Source organism: Copidosoma floridanum, unplaced genomic scaffold, assembly GCF_036245765.1.
Source record: "Copidosoma floridanum isolate Cflo_tuat_1 unplaced genomic scaffold, Cflo_Japanese_pri ptg000012l, whole genome shotgun sequence".
Taxonomy (NCBI): Eukaryota; Metazoa; Arthropoda; class Insecta; order Hymenoptera; family Encyrtidae; genus Copidosoma; species Copidosoma floridanum.
The window spans coordinates 5,626,329-5,649,396 of NW_028321889.1; the positions used below are offsets into that span (position 1 = coordinate 5,626,329).

The following is a 23,068-nucleotide window of genomic DNA, read 5'->3' on the forward strand; positions in this document are numbered from 1 at the left end:
CACACGTGCGATATTCGCACAGGAGGAGGAGGAGGAGGAGGAGGGCTCACAGATCGGTGGGACTATGCAAATTGGATGGTAAAACATTGGGAGGGGGAGGAACGATGCGAAGACGAAGATGAGACAAAGAGTCGATGGATCGAGGGAAAAAAGGGGGATGCGGGGGACGAGTAGGATTATTGGAGCCCTCACCCGTGCGAGTTACCAGTAGGGCCCGTCAGTCCCCAGGTGCTGCCAGGACGCGAACTCGCTCCAAGTGCGCAGGTTGACTCGCGTCGCCTCGCCGGCCGGCCGGTCATTCCTGTTGATGTTGATTTGGCGCGCTTGGCCGAAGCTGCTGTGGCACGAGCTCGGGCCGCAGCAGGCGTTCAGCAGCTCGGCTACCTGCTCCTCGAGGCTCGCTTGTGCCTGATGATGCAGGGCGCGACGATGTTGATGGGGTTCCCCGTGAGATGGTTGACGAGAGGAAATAGACAAAAAAAAGAAAGAAAAAAAAAAAAAAAACGTTTTGTATCTCTCTCGCTCATTTGGCACTTTTGCGTTGGGTTCTTGGACGAAGAAGATGAGCATCGACGCCCCGCCGTTGGGTACACAATTGTTACGGGTTATATAAAGAGGGTTTTTGGATTCCTATAGGTTATGTATTCTTGTACACACGGATACATGTATACCCACCGGTTGGGTGCGCTCGTGTGCCAACAATTTTTTTTTTTTTTTCTCGTTTAACGTATACCTATTTGTCGCCAAAGCGTCATATAAGTCATATTATATCGTTTTGTCAGTCGTTGTACGCGTGTCTTTCGGTGTATCATATATAAATATGCGCCCATATATACCCACAAATATAGCTATCGACTAATGCAACACAAGGTAATTATGTATTCATATAAACTATATATCACATGACAATAAACGTTAACTGCACGCGTCACCTCGCTTTCGTAAACAATTGAGCTTTTCGTTCATCAGCATAATAATAATAATAATAACGTAAAATCCACTGTTACAACTAATTATATGTGATTGTGCAACATCGTCTGCTGCAGTGTATAATCGTATCGTCTTTGGTAAGCGTAAAACTAAAAAAAAAACTAAAAAAAAAAACAACGTGCACAACGTTGTAATATAATATTATTCCTCGCTTGTTAATCAATCAATCAATTTAAGTAGGCAAGCGGTGTAATCTACAAACATTTATTCATGACGAAAGTTACCGGATAATCATTCGTTGTCGCGTTACGTATGGTATTTTTTTTTTTTTTTTTATACCAAAAGTAAGTAAGCAGTAAAGTTCTCTCGTAACGCGTCTCTCTAACTGTTGGTCGTGTATACTTTTGTAAGCCGCAACAACAAGAGAAAATTCGAGATTGGAGCAAAGCTCGTTTGTGGGGCTCCAGGAAATTTGTAACCAAAAGCATCCCCATGTATATACATTTTTACGTACGGAATATTGAAGAAAAAAAAAAAAAAAAAAAAAAAAAAAAAAAAAAAAAAAAAAAAAAAATCATACGACAGCAGAGCCATATTATGTTTATGTATGTCCCACGCAGTGTAACCCCCGTGGGTGCATTATCGGGGTGTCTACGTGGTTTTAGGGCGAGCGCGTGACAGCCGCGACGGCGGCGCCGATGTTTCTTCTCGCCAAATGGATAAAATCCCCGTGTGCGCTCACGTCGCGTTTCTTCTTGACGACGTAATTGGCCCCCGCGTTGTTGTCCCAGTGCTCCTGGCCCGCGCACCTATAGCGCACGCAAAACTCGACCTGCCGGTGCTCCTCCGTCCTCGGCAGCGCCACCCGAAACCTAAACGTGTCGTAGAGGCTGGGCACCGCGCCACCGCACGCCAACCCCGGCTGCTCGACGTAACTGCACCCCACGTCCACGTAACTCCGCCAATTGTCGGTTGTTACGCGCAACGTCACCTCCTTGTCGTAATCGACGTTCTTCACCTTGACCGTGCCCACGAGGCAGCCCTCCGTCTCCCGGACTATCACGTTCTCGAGGCTGACGAGGTTGGACTCGAGCTTGCCCCGGAAGGCCAGGTAATCGCTCGCCGGTTGGGGGAAGCACGCCTCCCACGGCTGGTCCCCAGCTCCCGCGTGCTCCAACGGCGTGGTGCTACTGCTGTCGGTGCAGTCGACGGAGGAGGAGCCGTTTTGCGGGCTACTGGCGAGGCTGCCGTCCAGGTTGCGGAAGACGCCCCCGTGGGCGAGGCTCGCCACGTAAGCCGAGGTCCACAGCGGTGGCATGTTACTTGGCTCCGACATGACTCGCACCTGCGGGGGAACCAAACACAACCACATTGGGTGCTTTTTCCTTTTTTTTCTTTGCTTCTACGAGTGCGGAACAATAAAAATCGTCGATCGGTTGTTGATCCGTGCTTTTATCGCGAAAAGAAGAAGGACGCGCCGATGCTTCGACCATACTCCGGGTGTTCTCGATATTTCAACAATAACGCGATCACCAAAGCGAGGTGGAAGCGAGCTTGTTTCGCTGAACGGTTGACGCGATTGGTGGAACAAGCGGTGATTATCATTTTTTATCTTCTCGTTCGAATGGTGTATTTTTAATTTATAAGTGCGGGGTTGCACCGAAAAAAAAGGAGCCACGTGATGATTGCAGAAGGAAAGAAAAAACAAAAAAAAAAAAAAGAAAAAACGGTGCGACTTCTTTGTGAATTTAGGTACCGATGATAATTCGAGCGATACATCACTGCTTTCGACTTATCCGGGGCAATAAATATCCTCTCTCTCGCGAGTCTCCATCGCGCGTGTACTTTGATGTACTTATTATTAGCGAGGAAGAGAGAAAAAAAAAAAGGTAGTTATTTATGTTTCCTCTGTGCGCGTGGAAAAAAAAAAAAAAAAACCGATCCCTCGTAATACGAGCAAATGGGGACAACAGCCGCGTAAAAGAAATGTTCTTAAGTGATGGTCAAACGATCGGTGGAGCCTCCACAATTTAAACCAAACGACGTGTTTGTTCGTAAACATATACCTGTGTGAGCGGCCGGCCACGGTCGTCGGCAAAGACGACCCTCTTCTTGTTGCGCTGCTTGTTGCTGTTGTTGGCGTCATCGTTGCCGTTGTTGCTGCTGCTTCCCTTGAGGAGACCCACCAGTTGTAGGGAACCCTGCGTCAAGCAGGGCCTTATCTGCGGCGGTACCGTTCTGTTGGCTATGGGCGGCGTCGTCACCATCAGGGAGCTGTACAACAGCGAGCCGTACACCGGGGGGCTGTGGCCCAACAGAAGCTCCGCTGGTATTGCTATGGAACACATCTAGATCTGCAATACAACCACCAACCACCCACGCAACAAACTGTTAATCATCATTAGTATTCACACCGTATGATATATTTATGCTCTTATTTCTATAATGTTATTTATACGGTCCGTTGTATGTATAAAATTTTTTTTCTCGCGTAAGGTGTGACGGGTCCCCCTGTTTTCCGAATGGAGTGGAAAAGGTCTTTCACGGTATCGGTAGATGGCACGGACGGGCTGTGACTCCATCGTCTTATCGTTTCGGCGGGTGAAAATCGATCACGTTCGACCCAAAGGACCGGGACGACATTCAGACGCGCTCGCGTCATTGTTCTCCGGCAAAACAACGTCCCCCCCCCCTCACGGGGACTTATCACCGATCTCGTTGAATAATCCACGCGCGAGGCGAAAGAAGAAGCGCTGGCTTGGAAAATTTTCAGACTAATGTGCACGGACGAGCCGATTTTTTTGAAAAAAATAGCCAAGAAGCTGCGCGATCTTCCGAACTTTCCGTCCGCGCGGACTCGAGGAAATTGATTAGAGCATCGATCGGTGGCGCCGTTGTGCTTTTTTTTTTTTATATACATATGCCGTGTAGCAATCGCTCACTTATCTCAATGAAGTTCGATAAGCGCGCGCTTTGTGATACGGTTTGTTTGACACGAGAATGTCTCGCTGGCGCGGGTATCTCGGAGGAGAAAAATATGAATCGGTGATGGCTAAGGTGTCGAGGGTATCTTGGCGAAAAATTGAAAAATAAATACCGATATCGAAGGAAAGGGCACACATAGCGAGGAAAGTTTGTCTCGATGGCGCTACGGAAAGTACGTACGAGCGAGTCTTTTGACACTTGACTGACAGGCGGTGCTCTGATACAGGATTTTTTTTTTTTTCCTATTTACAGAAAAAAGTTGTTTTGACGATTTCGTAAATTTTCGTAAAAATTCGCACTCGCGTGTATCGACGTGTTTTGCAATCGCCATTCGCAAAAAGTCCTCGACAAGAGTCGTTACATCGGTGCGATCGTACAATTCATTGGAATTGAAGACGAAGGAAAAATTTTTTTTTAATTATATAACGTAGAAATTGGAGTGAGAAAGGATATAATTTATCCATCGAGCGGAGAGGTCATCGCGATGCATTTGTTAGCGACGTGAAGAACAAAAAAAAAAAAAAAAAAAATTCGCCTCTCGATTGAAAGATACAGTGAAGATGCACGCAGACGTGAGATTTGTTTACCATCGATACCACATCCCGGACGAGAGAAGATTTTTAACCGCCACGCTTGATATTATTATTCTCGTAATCGAGTCGTGTTTTGTAAACTTCCCGTTCGAGCTATTTGTTATGTTACGTGTTGGGTGTGTATTTTCGCTTTTACATATTACGTAAAGGGGGTCGTTGGAGTGCGCCCCGATAATAAAGCAAAATCCAAAAGTCTTTGTAATTATGTTCGTGTATGGTCCGAATTGGCCAAAATCTTTGTAAGGGCGTCTCGCGCGTGTCTCAAAACCGTCTCGATAATCGTCGCTAAAACGAGTGGATATCAATCATTGGTGTTTTTCTCTCTTCGTTTTGTCACGTGACGATTGTTTAATCACGGGATAAAAATGTTCATTACGAGTGTCACTTGCATTCATATAAATAATTTTATTTTTTACACCAGAACGTAATATTTTTCTGCTATGATATATGCTGATATATGATATCGAAGAAACGTCCCTCTAAATGTGAACTCGTGGAAAACCACTAGATATCGTTGCAGTAAAAATTTTATTGCCAACTAAAAAAAAGGTTGTTCCTTTTCTTCGTGATCTCCCAAAATAACAGCAAATGCTGTAGCGAAACAAGCTATTGGCTATAAACGTAAGCGCACGTGACCACGACTCCTGCTATCACATATATATTATGTACGCTGTGCTATAACCCCACCAATAAGAAATAAATTTAAATGTACACTTTTAAATGATTAAAAATAAAATTAAGGGAATAAAAAAAATGTAATCGAAGGTCGTAAGCGAAGGAGATTTGTTAGGCGAGAGAAGTATAATATATATTATGTGACTACGCCGCATAGATAATGTCGCATGAATGACAGTTCCTCTTCTTTGCGCGTACATTAATTGTATGTAATATTGATGTGATAAAAAAAGTAAGTTTGATGCACTTTTATACATTTACTCCCGTTGCAGAAATATCGGCTCGGCTTTTACTTTTCGTTTTTCAATAATTAAAACGTCCAATGCGCGAATCGCGATTTTTATTTTATTTTAATACACTAATGGCTATGGATGATTGTGGACAAGTTTTTTTCAGGACGAGGTGAACCAAAAAACGAAATGTCCCTCGCAGGCAAATTAATTTTTTTCCTACAAGATATCACGTTCGTCTATGAAAGGTACGATTGGCGTGCGCTTCCGCAAATAATTGGCAGATGATGCCGCATGAGAAATAAAAAGGAAGATTTGGCAATCGAGTGTGTAACAAACTGCTTCTTATCGCTATACTACTCTGGCGATGTGAGATAACGAGCATCTCGTGATACTAAAATTCAATCCGGAAACAGATGTATAATATACATGCAACAACCAAAATATAAATCAACCCCCACCAGAAGAGAAAAAGAGAAAAATAAGCTATAAATTAGTGCTTATCGGTACAAATCAAAACGAGATTATACGTACGGATACACAATGTACAAATGATTTTCAACACAACATACCATTGAAAAAAAAATTGACCGATAATGGTATATCGGTATCAAGTAAGTGTACTCACTTGGGCTCTTGAACCAATAAAAAAAAAAGAGAGAGAAGAAAAACGCAACCCCACGCGTGAATCACGTGATTTTGAAATTTCACGTTTCTGCAAGAGTATATATAGAAGAAGAGAGAGAATTTCAAGATAGCCACAAGTATGTATACTATATATATGTCAAGAGAGCCTCGCTCGATAGATAACAAGCAAAGTAATCGACGATTGCATTAATTAATAAATAGAATAGCCAGTATAAATAATCCAATATTTATCATGATGATATAGATGCATGTAAACCATATTTTAAGATTGAAGGCGTATAGAAAAAAAAAAAAAACATGCATCTGTGTATGTGTGTATAAGTGCACGCGCCCATACGTGCCAAAAGTTTGCGCCGCGGCGGTCGTGGGCACTAATCCAATCAGCACGTGAGCTAATGCACGTATATATATACATATGTATATATTTACACGCGAAACTTGGTGTGTTATAATAAGATCATTGGAAATTTGTTTGCGCCACTTTTGTCGTATCGTGCATACAATTGTACATATATATACACACCATGACGTGTTGTTGGTAAACGTGTAAATTCCTTTGAACGCGCACGTATGGGTACTAGTTTAATCTTGGGGTGGATGCGAAAATGCATTGTCTCGAAATGAGGATGGAAAAGCGCGCGATTCCGCGATTAAGCAAGATCGGTAACGTTTAACCACGCGCTCGGTAACCGATTTCTCATTTCAACCCCACGGGGTTTTGCCCTCCGGTCTCCGATGGCATATGACTCGCGAAAGGGGGAATAACAAAAAAAACAAAAAAAAAAAAAAAAAAAAAAGCCTACCTTGTTGGAGTCGTCCGTTCTTGAGAGGGAAGAGAGAGAAGCTGGTGGGCAACCTCGGCTAAAACTGTCCGTCGACTGAAAGACAGAGGCTGCAGGGAGAAGGAGAAGTTAGGTACACACTCTCTCTCTCTCTCTTGAAAAACAATTTGGTGGCTTGCTAAATTTAACCGGCGAATAAACGAACGGGGGAGGTTGCTGCCGTTGTACCGTACAGTGACGTTCGGGAGATGAGGAAAAATAAAACGAGAGGGAGCGCGTGGATGACAGATTTTGGTCCGATATCCTTTTTTTTTTTTTTGCACTAATCGTGATATGTTTTTTTTATATCTGGTTGAAAAAAAGCAAGGGTATGAAGAGAGATGGATATGTACTTGATACCGATCCTTACGCTGGTTTGGGTACGGGAGAGAGAAATTGAAACGACAATGGGTACCTATATATTTATAGAGTCTGGATTGGACAATTTGGTCCATCAGTGGTACCGTAGCGCGGTTAAACTGTTGCTTCCTCGTGCAATATTGTAGCCGAGTGACGTGACAATGGTACATGGTAAATTTAAGCTATAGATTATTCGGGTCAAGATTTCCACTTATCGGATCGAATATGGGGGGAGAACATCCATCTCGTATATGGAGCTTTTGAGATTAACATTGGGGCTGTATACCATAGCTTCCCCTTGAACTTTCTTGGAGGACAATTCAATCGTCGCGTCGAGGCGAAGTTTATTAAAAAATCATCACCGTCACTCTCCGCGCGTGTACGTGTATACAATGTACACAGTTGGCGTTGGACCGATGGATCTCGTTCGCGCCTCCGGACAGTTTGCGCGTTACGACGGCGCGCCTTGACTTTCTTCGTTTGACAAGTGAATGATGAGTGTATTTTTTTTTTTTTTTTTTTTTTTTCCTAAAGCATATATATGAGTGACAAGCAAATTAGATGGGTCGCTTTTTATGTTTTTGACGCTTTTAAGTGTATATCTACCCGCAGTTTCGAACGGATGCCCATCGGAAATCGGTTACATTCGATACCACGTAGTTGAAAGTCCAAAAAAAAAAAATTATCAAATAAGATGGTCAAGTATAATATTTACGTTTCGGTCCGCTTATTTCGCCGTTACACCGACTCTTCGATCCTCTCGTTGTTGGGGGTCACCCGAAAGCACTTTGGGTCCGTGTACGCGCAGCCAGCCACGACTCCTTCACTCAAAAACCGGAGGGGGTGTCACTTTGGGGGAGAAACAAAAACTTTGGTCACTGCAAGTAGTTGTACAACGGATAAGAAAAGTGATTCACGCAAAACTTCACAATAAGCGAACGATCGGTCGAGAAATCGGTATAAATGATTTCGACGGTGTGTCAAGTCGCGTCCGACGCGCCGAAGAGCTTTCGGTCATTTGCGCGCCGGCGAGCTCGGGATCGGGCAATCGGGCACTCGAGATCGCTATGGAAGGGGGATACGCCGGGAGCTTCACTGGCGTGATACGTGCTCTCGACTCCCCCTACCCCTTTGTCTTCTTTACTGCTCTCTTTTGATAAAAAATAAGTGCGTATCACCGGGAGAGGGAGAGAGAGAGAGAGAGTGTGGCTTTTTTGTTTTTTCTCACAGTACTCCAATGTGTTGATTACTAATTATGGAGATGGTCGCAAGCGGGTGTAGGCCTTACGCATATATATTGATGTTTTCGAGACAATCCGATCCCTAGGCGTAGGTATGTACATTTGCAGAAAGGCAACCAGGTGCGAGTGAATCACAATTCGTGTGTTATATTTTCCAACGAAGAATTTTTATATTTGGTAGTGTCGCACTGCCGGATTATGGGTGCAAAAGACAAAATAAACGAACGATATATTAAAATGTATACGCGTAACGGCGCTCTCATCGGTTTTTTTTTTTCTTTGCAACTTTTCACTTGGACCCGTTATCTTGCGCCGCGAAGTTACGGGTCAAGGGGCTTCCCTCCCGTGGATAAGAAAGCTCATTGCATCTACGTGTGCATATATATATGAAACGTGTGGTTTAGATTTTTTGCCCCCCCCCCAGCCGATGATGGTGATTTACGCCCGAAGAATTTGTCGCGTGGATATTTATCCACTCGGTCTCATGTATGTATGCATATACTGCACTTGCAATTAGCCTACAACTTTTCGAGAGGCCGATGCGAGTACATACATATATATTATATACCTGTACACTCAAAGGTATACATCACCGACTCGTACAATTATAAATCTCTTCGCTATGGGTACAACATATATATATATACACATGTATACGGTTAACCCTTTTTTTTGTCATGTATACACCCACCCCAGCATCACGGGTGTGCAGAGGAAGATTATATTTACCACGCGATTGGCGATCTCGATTTTGCTTTCGGTAGACGCTCCCTAGACGCGGCGATGTTTATCTTTGGAATCTAAACTCGTGCGCGATTATCTGCGGATTCGCAATGTGCACGTGATGTGCGCGCGATTAGGTAAATACAAATGTAACGTGTGTGCACTCTGTGGAGGAGAGTCACGTGGTTGGCGCGAGCAATAAGAAAGCATCAGCTGAGAGAGAGCGAGGATGAAAGGCGGAAATAAAAAATAAATAAAAACAAATAAATGCTCCCACGAGATGCCCTTGGAGAAGTCGAGCGACAAAGAGTGTATAACACTGTATAAAGAGGACCATCATCGACGGATAGATATTTATTTTTTTTTTTTTTTAATACATATAATGGCACTCTCATTTGAACGTGGCCCCATGACGATTAGTGGTTGTTGCAGAGACGAGTGTAACTGCTCGCAAGTAGCACGTAAAGTTATTATCCGCGACTTATTTTGGGAACTATGAAACGATCGGTTTACGCAATAATGGTGAAAGTTGGGGAGATTCCCGGGTATAGCGGTGATCGAGGCGGGTGACAAAGCTCCCCTGGCACGTCATATGTTTTATCAGTTTGTAAGTAAGTGGCACCTTTGGTCTCTTTAAATACCGTACATTCGCCGTCTCTGAACGTTTGTATACGTGTAATTAACAAATTTACACCCCAAGGTTGGTATGTATATATGTATATGCACATGCGAGGTGACACACCTACCGTCTTGTCATTCGTATATTATATACGTTGCATCACAATGTCACCCGTGGATGGAAAGTTTAAATAAAATAAAACCCAACGGCTCTTAAGTTGAGCCTAATTTTTTTTTTTAAAACCTTGGCTATAACTATAGCTTTGTTATTATTATTATATATATTACCATGTATAAATGCATATAATATACACAGTAATCATCATGATTCACCATTGCTGGTGACGGAAAATTGGAATTCGTGATTTCATCTTGGGTAAAGCGGTGAAATTTATCACGACAAGTTTTAAGAGATTTTTTTTACCTGAAAAACGTGTGCATTTACAAATCGATTAACCCAAGAAACGGGTGTTACTATATATAATTCGCTCGTACACGTGCATAATGTACGTCGAAATGAAGCAAAAGGGGTCAGAAACCTGAGGACACCTGCAACAATCAAAAGATTCCTTTGCACTATTTTATGAACAATATCCGCACATATATAATATATGGTAAGAAAGAGAAAAAAAAAAAAAAAAACAAGCCCACGATAAGGACAAGTGAGCTGGATTGTACGTATATCGACAACGTGTCATTGACACAAATCTAATGCTCGTTGATTCAACTATTTATGCGCGAGCGCGCGCGAATAGTGCAAAATCTTTCCATATCTCTCTTATATTATACTCACGACTCGTGTGCGTGCGTATAATCGGCGCCTCTTTGTACATAAATGTGTACCTCGTCTGTGCAACTGTCTGCCAATATACATACATACATAGATACGTGTAAAAGTTGAATGAAGCGAGTACATCGGAGTAACTTTAGTATACGTAAGTATGTACATATTATGTATCGAGACGATGATGAAAACAACACACTTTGGCATTTTAATTAAGTAAGTATAATTTGTCTCAATATGTGCACGCGCATGCATATATGTGTACTGTACATTATTATATTATATACGTGGAAAAAGCTTCGAGGCGTTAAGTTTCGCGCTTCCACGTGCGCTATAAAAATAAGCACGTATGTATACATATTTACATGAGCTGAGGGTATCAAGTGACGACTTTGCCTCCTCCAGCTCTACGAGCAGGTATATAATTAATATGTTATAGAGCATTTTTATCGAAATTTCAATGCGAGCGAATCTTTGTCTAGCTATATACTTGTTGTGCATTTTATTGATGTCGTTTGTTTTGTTTGAATTTCCGCTCGAGGGGCTCGAAAACAGCGAGCCATTTCTCCCATCATCGTCTCGCGTAGAGGTCACTCCGGAAACGTCAGCTTTTACGAAAAACCATCCGTCACTACACGACTCGTCCCTACCGCCACGATTCAAATGTGAAAACGTCTTCTTGTTTACGGTTTTTTGCTCTTTCAAATCGACATAATATTATATATTCATTACGGAGAGGAACGCATTGGCTAATCGCGCCAAAGTCCTCGTGGTGTATTTTTGAAGGTCGAGATGCGGCCAAATATGCATATGTACACCTTTTCCTCTCGCAGGTGCATGTACGCGCGTGTATATACACCTATACGTTTGTATTTATTTTTAGACACATTTTATACACATGATGTAATTGTAGGTGATTGCGATCGGTAATAATTTCTTCTTTTTTTCCTCTTCCATACAAATGTTTGGAATTTATATATCTAACGACTCAAGGTTCGATTTATAAATGGGGATTACTTGCACGTCACGACCGAATCGATCATTGCGCATAGATATATAATCGATATATTAGGTTTTACGTTGATTTTTGGCAGTTATGTGCAAATATGGCCCGTCGAATTGAATATTTTCATCGATGGTTGTATATATACAGATTCATCGATTTCGATCGACCTTGTACAGTTTAATTTTGTGTACACATTCGCTTATTTAATTTGTGATGAACTGCAAGAGGAAAAAAGGGGTAATCAAATCTAGTTTGGTTTTATCTAATAACCGGCAATAATTAATACTACGTACGCTCGTTACTGATGTGCCCCTTGGTTGGGTTCGCAATGAAGGGGACTCGAGGAAAAGCCTGAAAATGATAATCAACACTCGATTACATCTGTAATTTATAACTGAAGAATGTTTTTCAAGACTTTGTTTTTTTCTTTCTTACACACACAGTTCGCTCGAGAATCATGTAAAATCGTATCCCATATTTCAAAATTTTTTTTTGTCTTTTTTACACATTTGGTAACAAAATTAAAATTGCGAACCCCACAACCGCCTTGTCAGTTGGGCCGACCAAACCTTTTTTCCCCGCACACCTTCAGCGCAATTAAAAAAAACGCATGATCGTACGACACCAAGACACAAATTTCCTCTTCTGTTCTCAAAAGAAAGGCCGCCCTTATCACCGACTCGTACTTTAATTAGTATTATCTGAACTGTTTGTACGAATCGAATTGTGCGTATCTTCGGATAATAAGGTAAAAAAATGCATCAGATTGAAAAAAAAAGAATCGATCAGCTCACGCGAGTGTACTGCTGTTATACGTATATACGCATATGGAACGCAAGTGGCAGTGTCAGCAACACTGACCTAATCAAAACGCGTGAGCTACTCGTGCGTCGTCGCGTATATTGCCTTGAGACTATAACCCAGAAACGCTCGACGACGCCACCCTTTTTTTTTTTTTTTTTTTTTTCCTCTAATCTCAATAATACTGTATAGCCGAAAAAAAAGTGTATGCGAAAAAATTCGTGTGCACGCACATGGAATACTTGTGACTGACACGTGGGACGGAGAGTATAATATAAACGCCTTTGATTCTCTCAAGCGCCGCTACTTATGTCTTACCGATTTTCTCGTGTACACGTGATGGCCTCGAGTGTCTGCTCAAACTAACCGAGGAGAGCGTATACGCACACTGTACGGTTGATGACACGTTCACGGTTAATTGAATCTCGATTTGATCGGCATGAATTTTTTTTTTTTTTTTTTTTTTTCTCTCAAAAAGAAAACAAACGATTTCGTCCTTTGTATCGGGATGATAAGATAAGAGCCGGAAGCATATTATATCTGTATTGGATTTTTCTCTCTCGTCCGCGCGTGTGGGCTCTACTATTTTTCTGTGTAAACATTACGATTGCAAATGCAGCGTTCAACCTTTCTATGTCTTTTTTTTTTTTTTTTTTTTTATTCGAGTTTGGAACGCAGGAAGGAAAAAACAAATGTTTTCAATCACTAGATTGCCGTACTGCAAAAGCCATGGTAAATCGATCCGTCGCACATTGCTTTGAACGAAACACGATAGTACGTCCGATTTTCAGATGCGATCGGATGAAATTTTGATATCGAGATGTGTAAATACTTTATGCCGATATCGTGGAACCGGCTGGCGTCGATGGGTGGCATGCAGAATAAGGGACGATGAAAAGTGAGAAATTATCATCGCACTTTTGCAATCGAGACAATCGGCGCGTCGATCGGTTGACACAACGGCGTCACCCACGTACGTGTAACATCATTTTTTTTTTCTTTTCTTCTCGGTGAAGTAACCCATGATTGTTGTTAATATATATACGTCATCTATCTTTGTAAACGTAAAGTTTTTATTGCGCTTTATTGCCCTCCTGCCTGATGCACGCGGCATAGCTTTATCGCTCGAGATGCGTCCTTATTCTATAGAGACTGTAGCCCATATTTCGATTTAAAAAAAAAAAAATGAAATAGTCGTATAAATTGGATCGTAGTATCAAAGGTACCTATAATACGCGCACTCGGTCAGTTTATCCATCGAAACAACAGTATATCTTTGTTCAAACGAAACAAAGACAGGTATATCATGCATACGTAGGTAAGCCAATGTACATTGGTGTATATATATGCTTTGATCAACATTTGGTGTTTGAGCAAAGGTTCACCGACCTCAAAGCGAAAACAAAAAAAGAGCTTGTGCCGTCTCATAATTTTGTTTGAGTACCAGTTCGTACTTATGTGTTAATAATGCATCCAAAGCATTAATTTATAGAGCCATCAGTAGTCCGTAAGTACTTGTACCTAAGTTATATGTTCAACTTCAAAGGGCTATTTTGCCACGCGAAGAGAGAGAGACAAGTGTGTGCGTCGGGCGTGAAAACAAAAAGGAAGATGAGTGGTTCTTTAAATAGATAAAAGTATGCGCGTACGTAGAGTATTTCGAGCCTGAGATCGTGAAATTGAGAGGTCGGAACTGCACCAAAGTCAAGTTGCGCTGACGTTGTGTGTGCATGTTGTGTATCCGCTTGTTTGGGACAGGTGCTATAGACAAACTGTTTATGTTGAAAAATTAAAATTCGATAAAAACAAAGACACATGTTTACCATTTTTGGATTTTATGTTAAAAACTGTTGCAATTGTTGGTACATACGTGAATAACATAAGCATTGCATGGGGTCAAAAAAAAAAAAATATATATTGATTGATTAATTTGTAAAATCTAAAATCTAATTGGTTTGAATTCCATTCGTAAATTAAGTGGTTTAACTTTTACGGTTACAATTGCCCCACCCTTACAACAATACCGTTTTTGATAGTGTCATCTTTAGATTAAAAAGGCAATGAAATGAGTGTTCACACCTATGAACTATTCAAAGGCTTACTTAAACCATACATGTATTTCATTGTTTGTCATTCAAACAATTGTACGCCTATTATGTCATCATAAAGATTTATTTCATTTGTTGTCCTGTAATTAGAATAAAATGATATAACTTTGGGTTATTGTAACATGTAAAAACAGGATTACCGAAGAAAGACCGGATAAATAGTACGACAGCTACAGTATTTTTTAAATTTCGATGTTTGTTGGCGTATAGCACTTGACAGGGTATTCCCTTGCTTGAGGCGCTCGGGCGTAAGCGAAAGGTGGAGAAACCCACTCTGACAGCCAAACGCCATAGAAAGCGATTGCGCGCCTTCAGATCATAGCTTGTAATCATGGAGACAATGGTTATGTATTTTGGAAATTATACTATAACAGTAGATCCCTGTAACGTATGTTAATTCAATGGGTTAGAGTATTGTTACACGTCGATCTAGTATTTATTAGAATTTGTAGAAAACGACACGAGTGCAGTGGAAATTATTTATTTATTTTTATTTCGAGTTAAATGAGAACAAAAATGTGTACAGTAAATCAAACGAAAAACCTTTGATTATCGTTATTTTATCTACTTTTTCTTTTTTTTTCATTACAGTGGCATGGAAGAGAGAAAAAACCGTTAACTTTCGGCACACCAAACGTCATGACGCATCATCACCTGCCCGTAAAAATCCATCTCTCGGAGGGGGAAAAAAAAAAGAAAACAATCCACTTATCCCTCGTTTTCCTCTAAATTTTTTTTAAAAAAAGGTTCAAACGGAAGACGGACTAACATTCGCCTCGCCAAAAATACACCTTGGCGGCACAACAAGTGCCAAGGAGCGCGCGAAAAATAGACCTCTCCTTCATACAACGCATCATACCATCTAACACGCGCTACGTGATTTTATACACGTTTATATTATATGCACCTCGTGCGTGAGCCGCTTGAAGGTGTGCTGAAAATTCTCCGAGGAGAGACGGGAATGGGACGCATCGGAGACACGTACCGGCACGCAAGTAGAGCTCTGGTAGAGCTACACCAGTAGTGCGTGGGCGGAGTATACAATACACATATAAATATATATATATCATTGTGTCCAGTGCTTGACAATGGTGGTGGACGCGAGGGGGATGTATAATGTTCCACCAGCCGAGCTTTTTAACCTTTGGACTAGACTACTCATATATACTCTCTTGTGTACACCTCTACTATATATACCACTCGGCGAGTGTCACGGTCGGCGACGTCACGTTGAGACGATATAATGAACACAGGAAGGGCTGGGAGGGAGGAAGTAAGGCTTGGTACACTTTATAAGCTATGGAGGGGGGGGCCTCTTTTGTTCTTATTCTTTCTTTCTCCAGAGGGGGCTCAATTAGCCGTGAAGTGCTCGAATTGCTCCGATCGGGTTTGCAAATTGAACTTTGCCTTTTTAACGAAACAAGAGTCGAGTCGAACTAATGAGAGCATTTTTTTGTTTTTTTTCGCTCATTGCATCAATTATTGTCGCTCGTCTAAAGAACATTTGGTGAAAACGAAGCGTCAAAAAAAAAATTTGCTTCCTCTTCTTGCAACAGGGGTTATATATTTGGTGAAATGATGGAGATCGCGCTTTTTGTATTTTCCATCTAGGCAAATTAAATTACACACGCAGAGCCCAAGCGTATCGCTATTTATTTTGAACTTGTCGTTATTATTTTAAAATTGTCGTGTATCGGAGAGTATAATTTTCTCGAGCCCCACTTATCTCGGCCTTTGAGGAAAATTATTTATAACTCGTATCACCATTATTACTTACAAACAGTCGCTATGTCATTCATCTACATACACGCGTATGCATGTGCGATAAATCTCGTCTATCTAGTTAATTATTTTACTCGGAGCGCGGATTTTCGTAAAGTCATCTAACGGCGCGAACATTAAAAACGGCCAACTAGAAGAAGGAAAACAAGAAGGATGAGAAAAAAAAAAAAAAAAAAAAAAGAAAATTTCCCAAACAACTAACAGCTCGCGTTATATATGCATATATACATCCGTAGCGGCAGCGTGTATTATGCAAGATTAATTTGCCCTATCTGTCGAGCATTTTATTTTAAAAGCGACGGTGCCGGACTTTTCCGTTATTTGTTACGCGCTCGGTCGAGTGAAAACAAGGAAATGGCGAAATCCAATCGCACGCGATTGATTTTTTTCTTTTTCCCTCTTTTATATACAATTTACATAAATACAGACTCTATCGTCTATTGATGGAATCACGGATTTGTTATTGTCACTTTCATTATTTGTATCTCACGGAAAGAAAAGTTTTATTTTAAATTATTATATACATGTATTTATTTATACTTTGATAACACGATGAATTTCAATTACCTTTGCACGTCTCTCTCTCTCTCTCGATCGTATGACTCGAGAGAATTTCCATTATTTACCCTCGCGTTTTCGGGGACATGGATTTTTTACTCCTTTTCCAGATGGCGTTTTACAGCTTTTCTTTGGGATAGTCTAGTTTTTCTGGAGTAACATGTATAATTGGTCCGTATGTAAAATACGTATACTTTTAAGATAAGTTCAAGTTTGCTTCGATCGAAATTGAATGAACGGCTGATCCGGTGAATTTGCAAGTATCGACGATTGAATGAATGTACTTAAACCGGGGAAAAGTGGCGCGATATGGTCGATTAACTCGTTTGGCTCAATGGATTTCACGGATTGTTACTTCTGGCCGAATGAGTCATCTCGTCGTTTTTTATTCTCGACGTTTATCGGCTTCATGGGATTAACAAACTATTTTTATTTTTTCGCTCTTTCCTTCGGCTCGATACTACCGATTTCTGAAATCTTTTACGTAGGATTTAAATACAATTTCATGTTAAAAATACAATGCATGGTTTGGGCTTAAAAAATGTGTTTTCAATCATCAATTATAAGGCAGTGGGTGAACCAAACAACATTTTTTTCAGCCAAAACAATACGATACAATTTTAAAGAAAACACAAAAATTTGTAGTTTATAATTGGCAGTTATACAAAAGTTTGGCACACTTATCTGCCAGAAAAATATTTTTAAATTTTTTATTGTAAATAGGAACGAATAGATAAAATTTAAAAAAAAAAAGAAAAATGCAGTTTATCCAGGAAAAAAAATTTCTTTCGATTTATGTAAAAATCTGTTACGAAATAGTTACGCTCAAGTATAGACGTTCGTACAATTGAAATGGATGAAAATTCACTCTCGCATCTACCGGACATCATAAATCTAAATTAATCCCATTGATGACAATAGTTTCCAACCCAAAAGGAAGAACAAACAAAAGAGCAAAGATGATGGATAAATTACACTCGTATACCCTCGATTTATCACACAATACACACGTAGGACGAGTCAAAATAATAATTGGATGAACTACGAACTTTGCGACTACGTGGAGCCGACGCGTAAGAGGAAATTTTTGTTACTCTGCTTGTAGTATATAGATTTTTTTTCTGCAAGAAAAGCACATTGTATCAATCAAATGCTGTTTTCGGAAGTGCAAAAGCACCGCGAAAAGACAGGGGATGCCAGACCGAGGGATTGGCAGCCTCTCGCTCGGTATATTTGTTTTGTTATTCTCGTCGGCGCGCAAAAATAGAATGCATTATTTTTTCTCCTTCGAGAAGCAAAGTGCTAATTGACTGTCGTGAAAAATAAAGCTTGTGTTATTTTAGGGGCTTGATTTTGGGATTCTCACGAAAAACATTTATTTGGACAATTTTTTTATTTCATTTTACACTTTCTTATACTCGAAAAGCCTCAAACGAAAAAAAAAAGAAGCACAATCCACTCTGACTGTATCATCGAAGGGATTGAAGTCCCTCCCATTTGGACAAAAATCCCGGGCAGTTCACGCTGGACGAGCATCTCGGACAAAAAAATATTACGTCTCCGTCTGTGCGTCATATTACGCAAGCGACATTTTTAACTAAAAAAAAAAAAAATAGCGATTTCGCGGCACCGATTAAAGTCCTGCGCATAAATCGGCGCAATCAAGCGCTCGTATTTTGTTAATAAAATAGCGATGACGCGCCGGCCGAAGTAATAACGGTAAAAGCGTCGTAGCCGGCGTTCGTAACATTATTGGCTAGCCGGCCGGCCGGCGCGCACTTGCTGTGTATCCTCTGAGCTTGGCTGTAATCAGCTTTGGCAGCCTTGGGTGTGATTTCTATTACGCAAGAGCTCAACTTGTATTTATTTCGGCCGCCTCTCTCGATATTTTTTTTTTTTTTTTTGCTTTTGGGTACATAGGTACTTATCTCCAAAATGTCCTTAGGTCGAATCGTCATTTTTCCATGGATTCTTTGGATTCGATGGGATTTTGGCTGGTAACGGGAGCGAATGAATTGCGTAAGGTATGGCAAAACCTTAGTATATTATATATTTTTGTCTTGAGCCAAAGTTGGCACAAAACTGTCAGGGAGCGCGAAACATTCGAAAAGAAAAGGGATAAACAAAGAGAATTCTTAAATAGAAGGAGAAAGAAAAATAAAACCCATTCGCGTAAATTGACACTTGGGGTCGCTTGAAGGAGAACAACTGCGTGCTCGTTTGGGAATCTTGTATATTATGTGCATGATTTTCGAGTCGGCGCGCTTAAGCCTCTTTTTTTTTGCCAAAATATGTATTTTTGTGTGGCCAGACGCTCACTGCTATGGAGTTAAATTATTCTTGCCTGCATTAACACACTAATTTATTCTCGGTAGATACCATGTGGAAAAAAAGTGATGCACAAAAAAGCATTTAATCGCACATTGGGTTCCAGAAAATGGCATATTCGCTGCTCGTGCATAAATTATGGACAGGTAAATGACTGTCCACTGTCTTTTTAGTCGTGCAATACGTATCATCTATGTACCAATTGCGTCAAACTGTGGGGCATCGAATCATTACTCTCGTTAATTTACAAACTAAGACCTATTATCAGTGCTATAATTTTCTTACCACTAGCTTTGTTAAACGCACTTCATGAGATCTTATAATCATCGTGACTATACGTTTTATTTATCCAACTAGCATACCACGCACCATTTAAAGTAATACAAATTTTGCCTCGTTGTTATCTTTGTAAAGTTTTTATTTTAACGCCACGATACAAACAAATAAAAATTTAACAAATTGTTATTAATAAAAGCGTACGCGATGCAAGGATGTTCTAAAATCAAAAGCATACATTGTATCTGTACACACTTGTGTCTTCTCAACTATAATTAAATACGTTTTTTATTTTTGCATAACCAAAAAACTTTTCACAACTAAATAACTAGAAAATTAGTCACGAGCACGGGGCTTAAAAACATAATTTTCCACTTCGCTGAATTGAAAAAAAAAAAAAAAAAAAAAAAAAAAAAATATCAATCCCTCGCATTGACATCATATTGACAAACTCAGAGAAGCGCTTCGCGGAAAAAAATCAATGCAATCGTGTAATCGTACCTCTTCCTCATACTCAGCCCATCACCGCCGCGCACTGTGTGCAACAAGTATATATATATATGTTACAGGTAGCACTGCACAATCGATGCCCGTTCGTAAATCAAAGCTGGAGGATATTTTAATAAATGTCGAGGGTATTTTATTACTTGACGAGCAAAATTATCGATCCACTCAATTTGGGAGAGACAAAAAAAAAAATACGCGTCTCCAAAACCTTGGCAACGGCCTCCGCACTTGAAGACGGACCCCTCCGCACTGTACTCATAATATATTCCGCTCCGACGCGACAATAAAAACACAAGTTTTTCATATCTCTCAGTGCACGCGCTGCTCGTATAATTATATTGCTTGCTTGTGATGATAATAATAACGAGGCATTTGAGATTCGCGGGGCAGGTTAGCGAGGCCTCGGTTTTTCACGCTCGCTGATCTCCTTCTCGCGGCGGATGCGACATTAGATACCACGCGCGTGTATACACACCTGCTGCTGCACCGCTTCCTCCCCCAGCCCACCTTGTACACTCATCTACGCTTCTTCCTTCCTTCCTTCTTTCCTCGTATAAAAAATATACTCTAGTTTTCTAGACGTAAGAGTGGGATTTTTTTTTTTTGGGGAAGAGCGAGGGCCGATTTTTTTGGGTACCGGAGCTGCGACGAATTACGCCCAAGAGGGACTCGAGTTTCGCGGACTTGGCTCGATACGTTTTTTACTCGATAAATTAACAACGAGAGACCGGTAATTCATTTCCCTACTTATGTATCAAGTCGTTGTATGATTTTGACGGTGACAATGTATACATATATATGTGCGGGAAGCTGATAAAATGATCCAATGCATTTAAAAAAAATATCATTGTATACTGTATCCAGTAGATTCCATCCTGTATTGAATTGATTCGATTTTTTGCTGTTTCCTTTCTAAAACTTTGTTTTTCCCCAACTGTCACGCGGAAACCTGCAACGTTGCGCGATTTGCGTGTAACACGTGCAGTCTCGTGCACTCGTATCGACTCTGCTGTTGCTTCGGGAAAACCGTCAGAGATATTGTTAAGTACGTGGGAATGTATACCAGCAGGATCGAAACGAAATAAAATAAGGGGGGAAAAAGTAGCTTTGAGAGGATAAAAGGATGATCGGTTATGATTGTAGCCGAGGCTGTGTGTGTACGTGGTATGATTTGTCTTTCGAGTGTGTATACGCGTATTATACGTTTATTGGTCGCGTAAATGGTGATATATCCTTGTGTGTTTTACATTATACCCTGCTTTCTGTATTATCTCGATAAACAATGTACCAAAAATTATCGGTAAATGTTTGCCGATCGTATCGTCATTGTCATCGATTTTTAAGATTATTTTAGTGATCATTTACAAATAAATTGTTCCGATCGTTGACAAGTGCATCGAGAGTATCACACAGAGTCTATAAACGTACAATGTTCGTATATATTATTATCTCGTGAAACTAGGACGTTATCAAATTGTCATCTAGTTCATACATATATACATGTATAGACAAACGTAAATCAATAGTTTGATTGTTTAGCCAACAAAACGGAACTTTTGATGTAATTTGGGACACGAGTAAGATATCGTTGGCGCCTTGAAATGAAATGTAGGTAGTGACGATTGATAATAGAGTTATCTATCTCGTTGAGGGTTAAAAGTACAAGGACGGACAGTAGGTACTCTTATAGAGACGCGATATCGCAAAAACTGAACCGCACATTTGATACATTACGTGGTCCATGTGTCCCCGAATTTTGAATACACCAACTGACAATGGGTGACAATCGGTGTATCCACCCCATATTGAAAGACGCTCGATCAAAAAATCTTTTTTTATCACTTTTATACTCAATATAAGTATACAAACAACGAAAAGTGATTAAAAAAAAAAAAAAGTAGTACGGAAAAGATACAAGTATACGCTCACGTATTTTTTTAAAATTCTTCTTACAAACGAATACTCGCATCCACGATCCTGACCCGTTAAATAAACTTGTTAATCATGTCGCACGCGATTGACGAATCATAAAATTGAAAAAAAAATAAATTAAGGCAATCGTGTGTACTTACAGGTTTTCCCCTTTCGCAGAGGGACAGCGGTGCCGGTGAGCGAAGGCGTAGCTACACTTGTTTTCTTTTTCCTCTTTTTCTGCCCAGGTACAGGCGACTCAAAGTTTTGTAGCCTGTGTATATACTTTTATCTTCCGAGCGCTTGCGAATTGCCGATTGTACGTGGAACGATCGGAGTTGACGGTGTCTAAATATACACGTCAAGTCGAATCGCGCGCGTGTATATGTAAACACCAAATCGAGGCTTATCTAGTATTATGTGTGATAAGTTAATCGACGTCTGTACACTTTGGCGACTTTGGCCTTATAACACTTTGCTCGTATGTATAAATATATATGTATATATCTGTAACAATTATTTCAGCGCGAGTGCGAGTAGCGTAAGAAATGACGCGTGTGTACCAAAAATACGCGAAAGTATTGTAACCAAAGTACGACGGAGAAAAAAAAAATGATACCGGCAGTACACGTATACCGATAGACGCGAATTCTCGTCCTCTGTCCTTCTTTCTCCTCCCGAGTGTTTGTCCGGTGCGCCCTTAGCGCCCGCTAGGACGGAACTGGTGCGCGCTTTGCCGATTTGACATCAGCTCTGCCCCTGTACGAGCGCGAAGACGAGGACGAGGACGGGCGAGAGAGAGAGAGAGAGCTGCTTCTGTTTTCTCCCACTGTGCCCCGGCGCTCTACACAGGCCCTCTTTCTCTCCGTGTGTCTGTCTGTCGTTCTCTCGGCGAATTGGCCGGTGTACCTGTGTGCAAGTTTACGGAGAGAGATCGTCTCGGCCGGAGATCGGTAAGGAGTTTGGCTCTCTCTCTCTCTCTCTTGCCCTTTCATATAGTACGTGAGGCTGCCTACCGGCTTTCCCAACGTGACGAGTCGCCGATTTCTCGCGGCGGATTTTTTTTTTTTTTTTTTTTTTATCTTTCAGATGAGAAAGGAGTGTAGATGCCGATTTTTGCCTGTCAACACGATTCATACGATTTTTTTTTTAGTGATTGTCCACGACTGAAACAAAACTCCCG

At 40.8% G+C, this 23,068-nt stretch overlaps 1 protein-coding gene across 4 annotated transcripts; it reads right to left on the reverse strand.

Moving 5' to 3' along the window:
* Position 1: 1 nt before the first annotated feature.
* Positions 2-22,599, reverse strand: Gbs-70E (Glycogen binding subunit 70E). 4 transcript variants are annotated; one of them, XM_014347835.2, is made up of 4 exons: positions 22,047-22,599; positions 2,997-3,284; positions 1,673-2,275; positions 2-408 (listed from the first exon to the last, which is right to left on the reverse strand). In XM_014347835.2, exons 2-4 carry the CDS (start codon positions 3,276-3,278, stop codon positions 202-204), a joined length of 1,092 nt encoding a protein of 363 aa, XP_014203321.2. In that variant the 5' UTR covers positions 3,279-3,284; positions 22,047-22,599; the 3' UTR covers positions 2-201. The 4 variants fall into 4 exon arrangements, with proteins under 4 accessions (XP_014203321.2, XP_014203320.2, XP_014203319.2 ...); XM_014347834.2 differs by lacking the exon at positions 22,047-22,599 and adding an exon at positions 7,958-8,351; XM_014347833.2 differs by lacking the exon at positions 22,047-22,599 and adding an exon at positions 6,865-6,964.
* Positions 22,600-23,068: the final 469 nt, after the last annotated feature.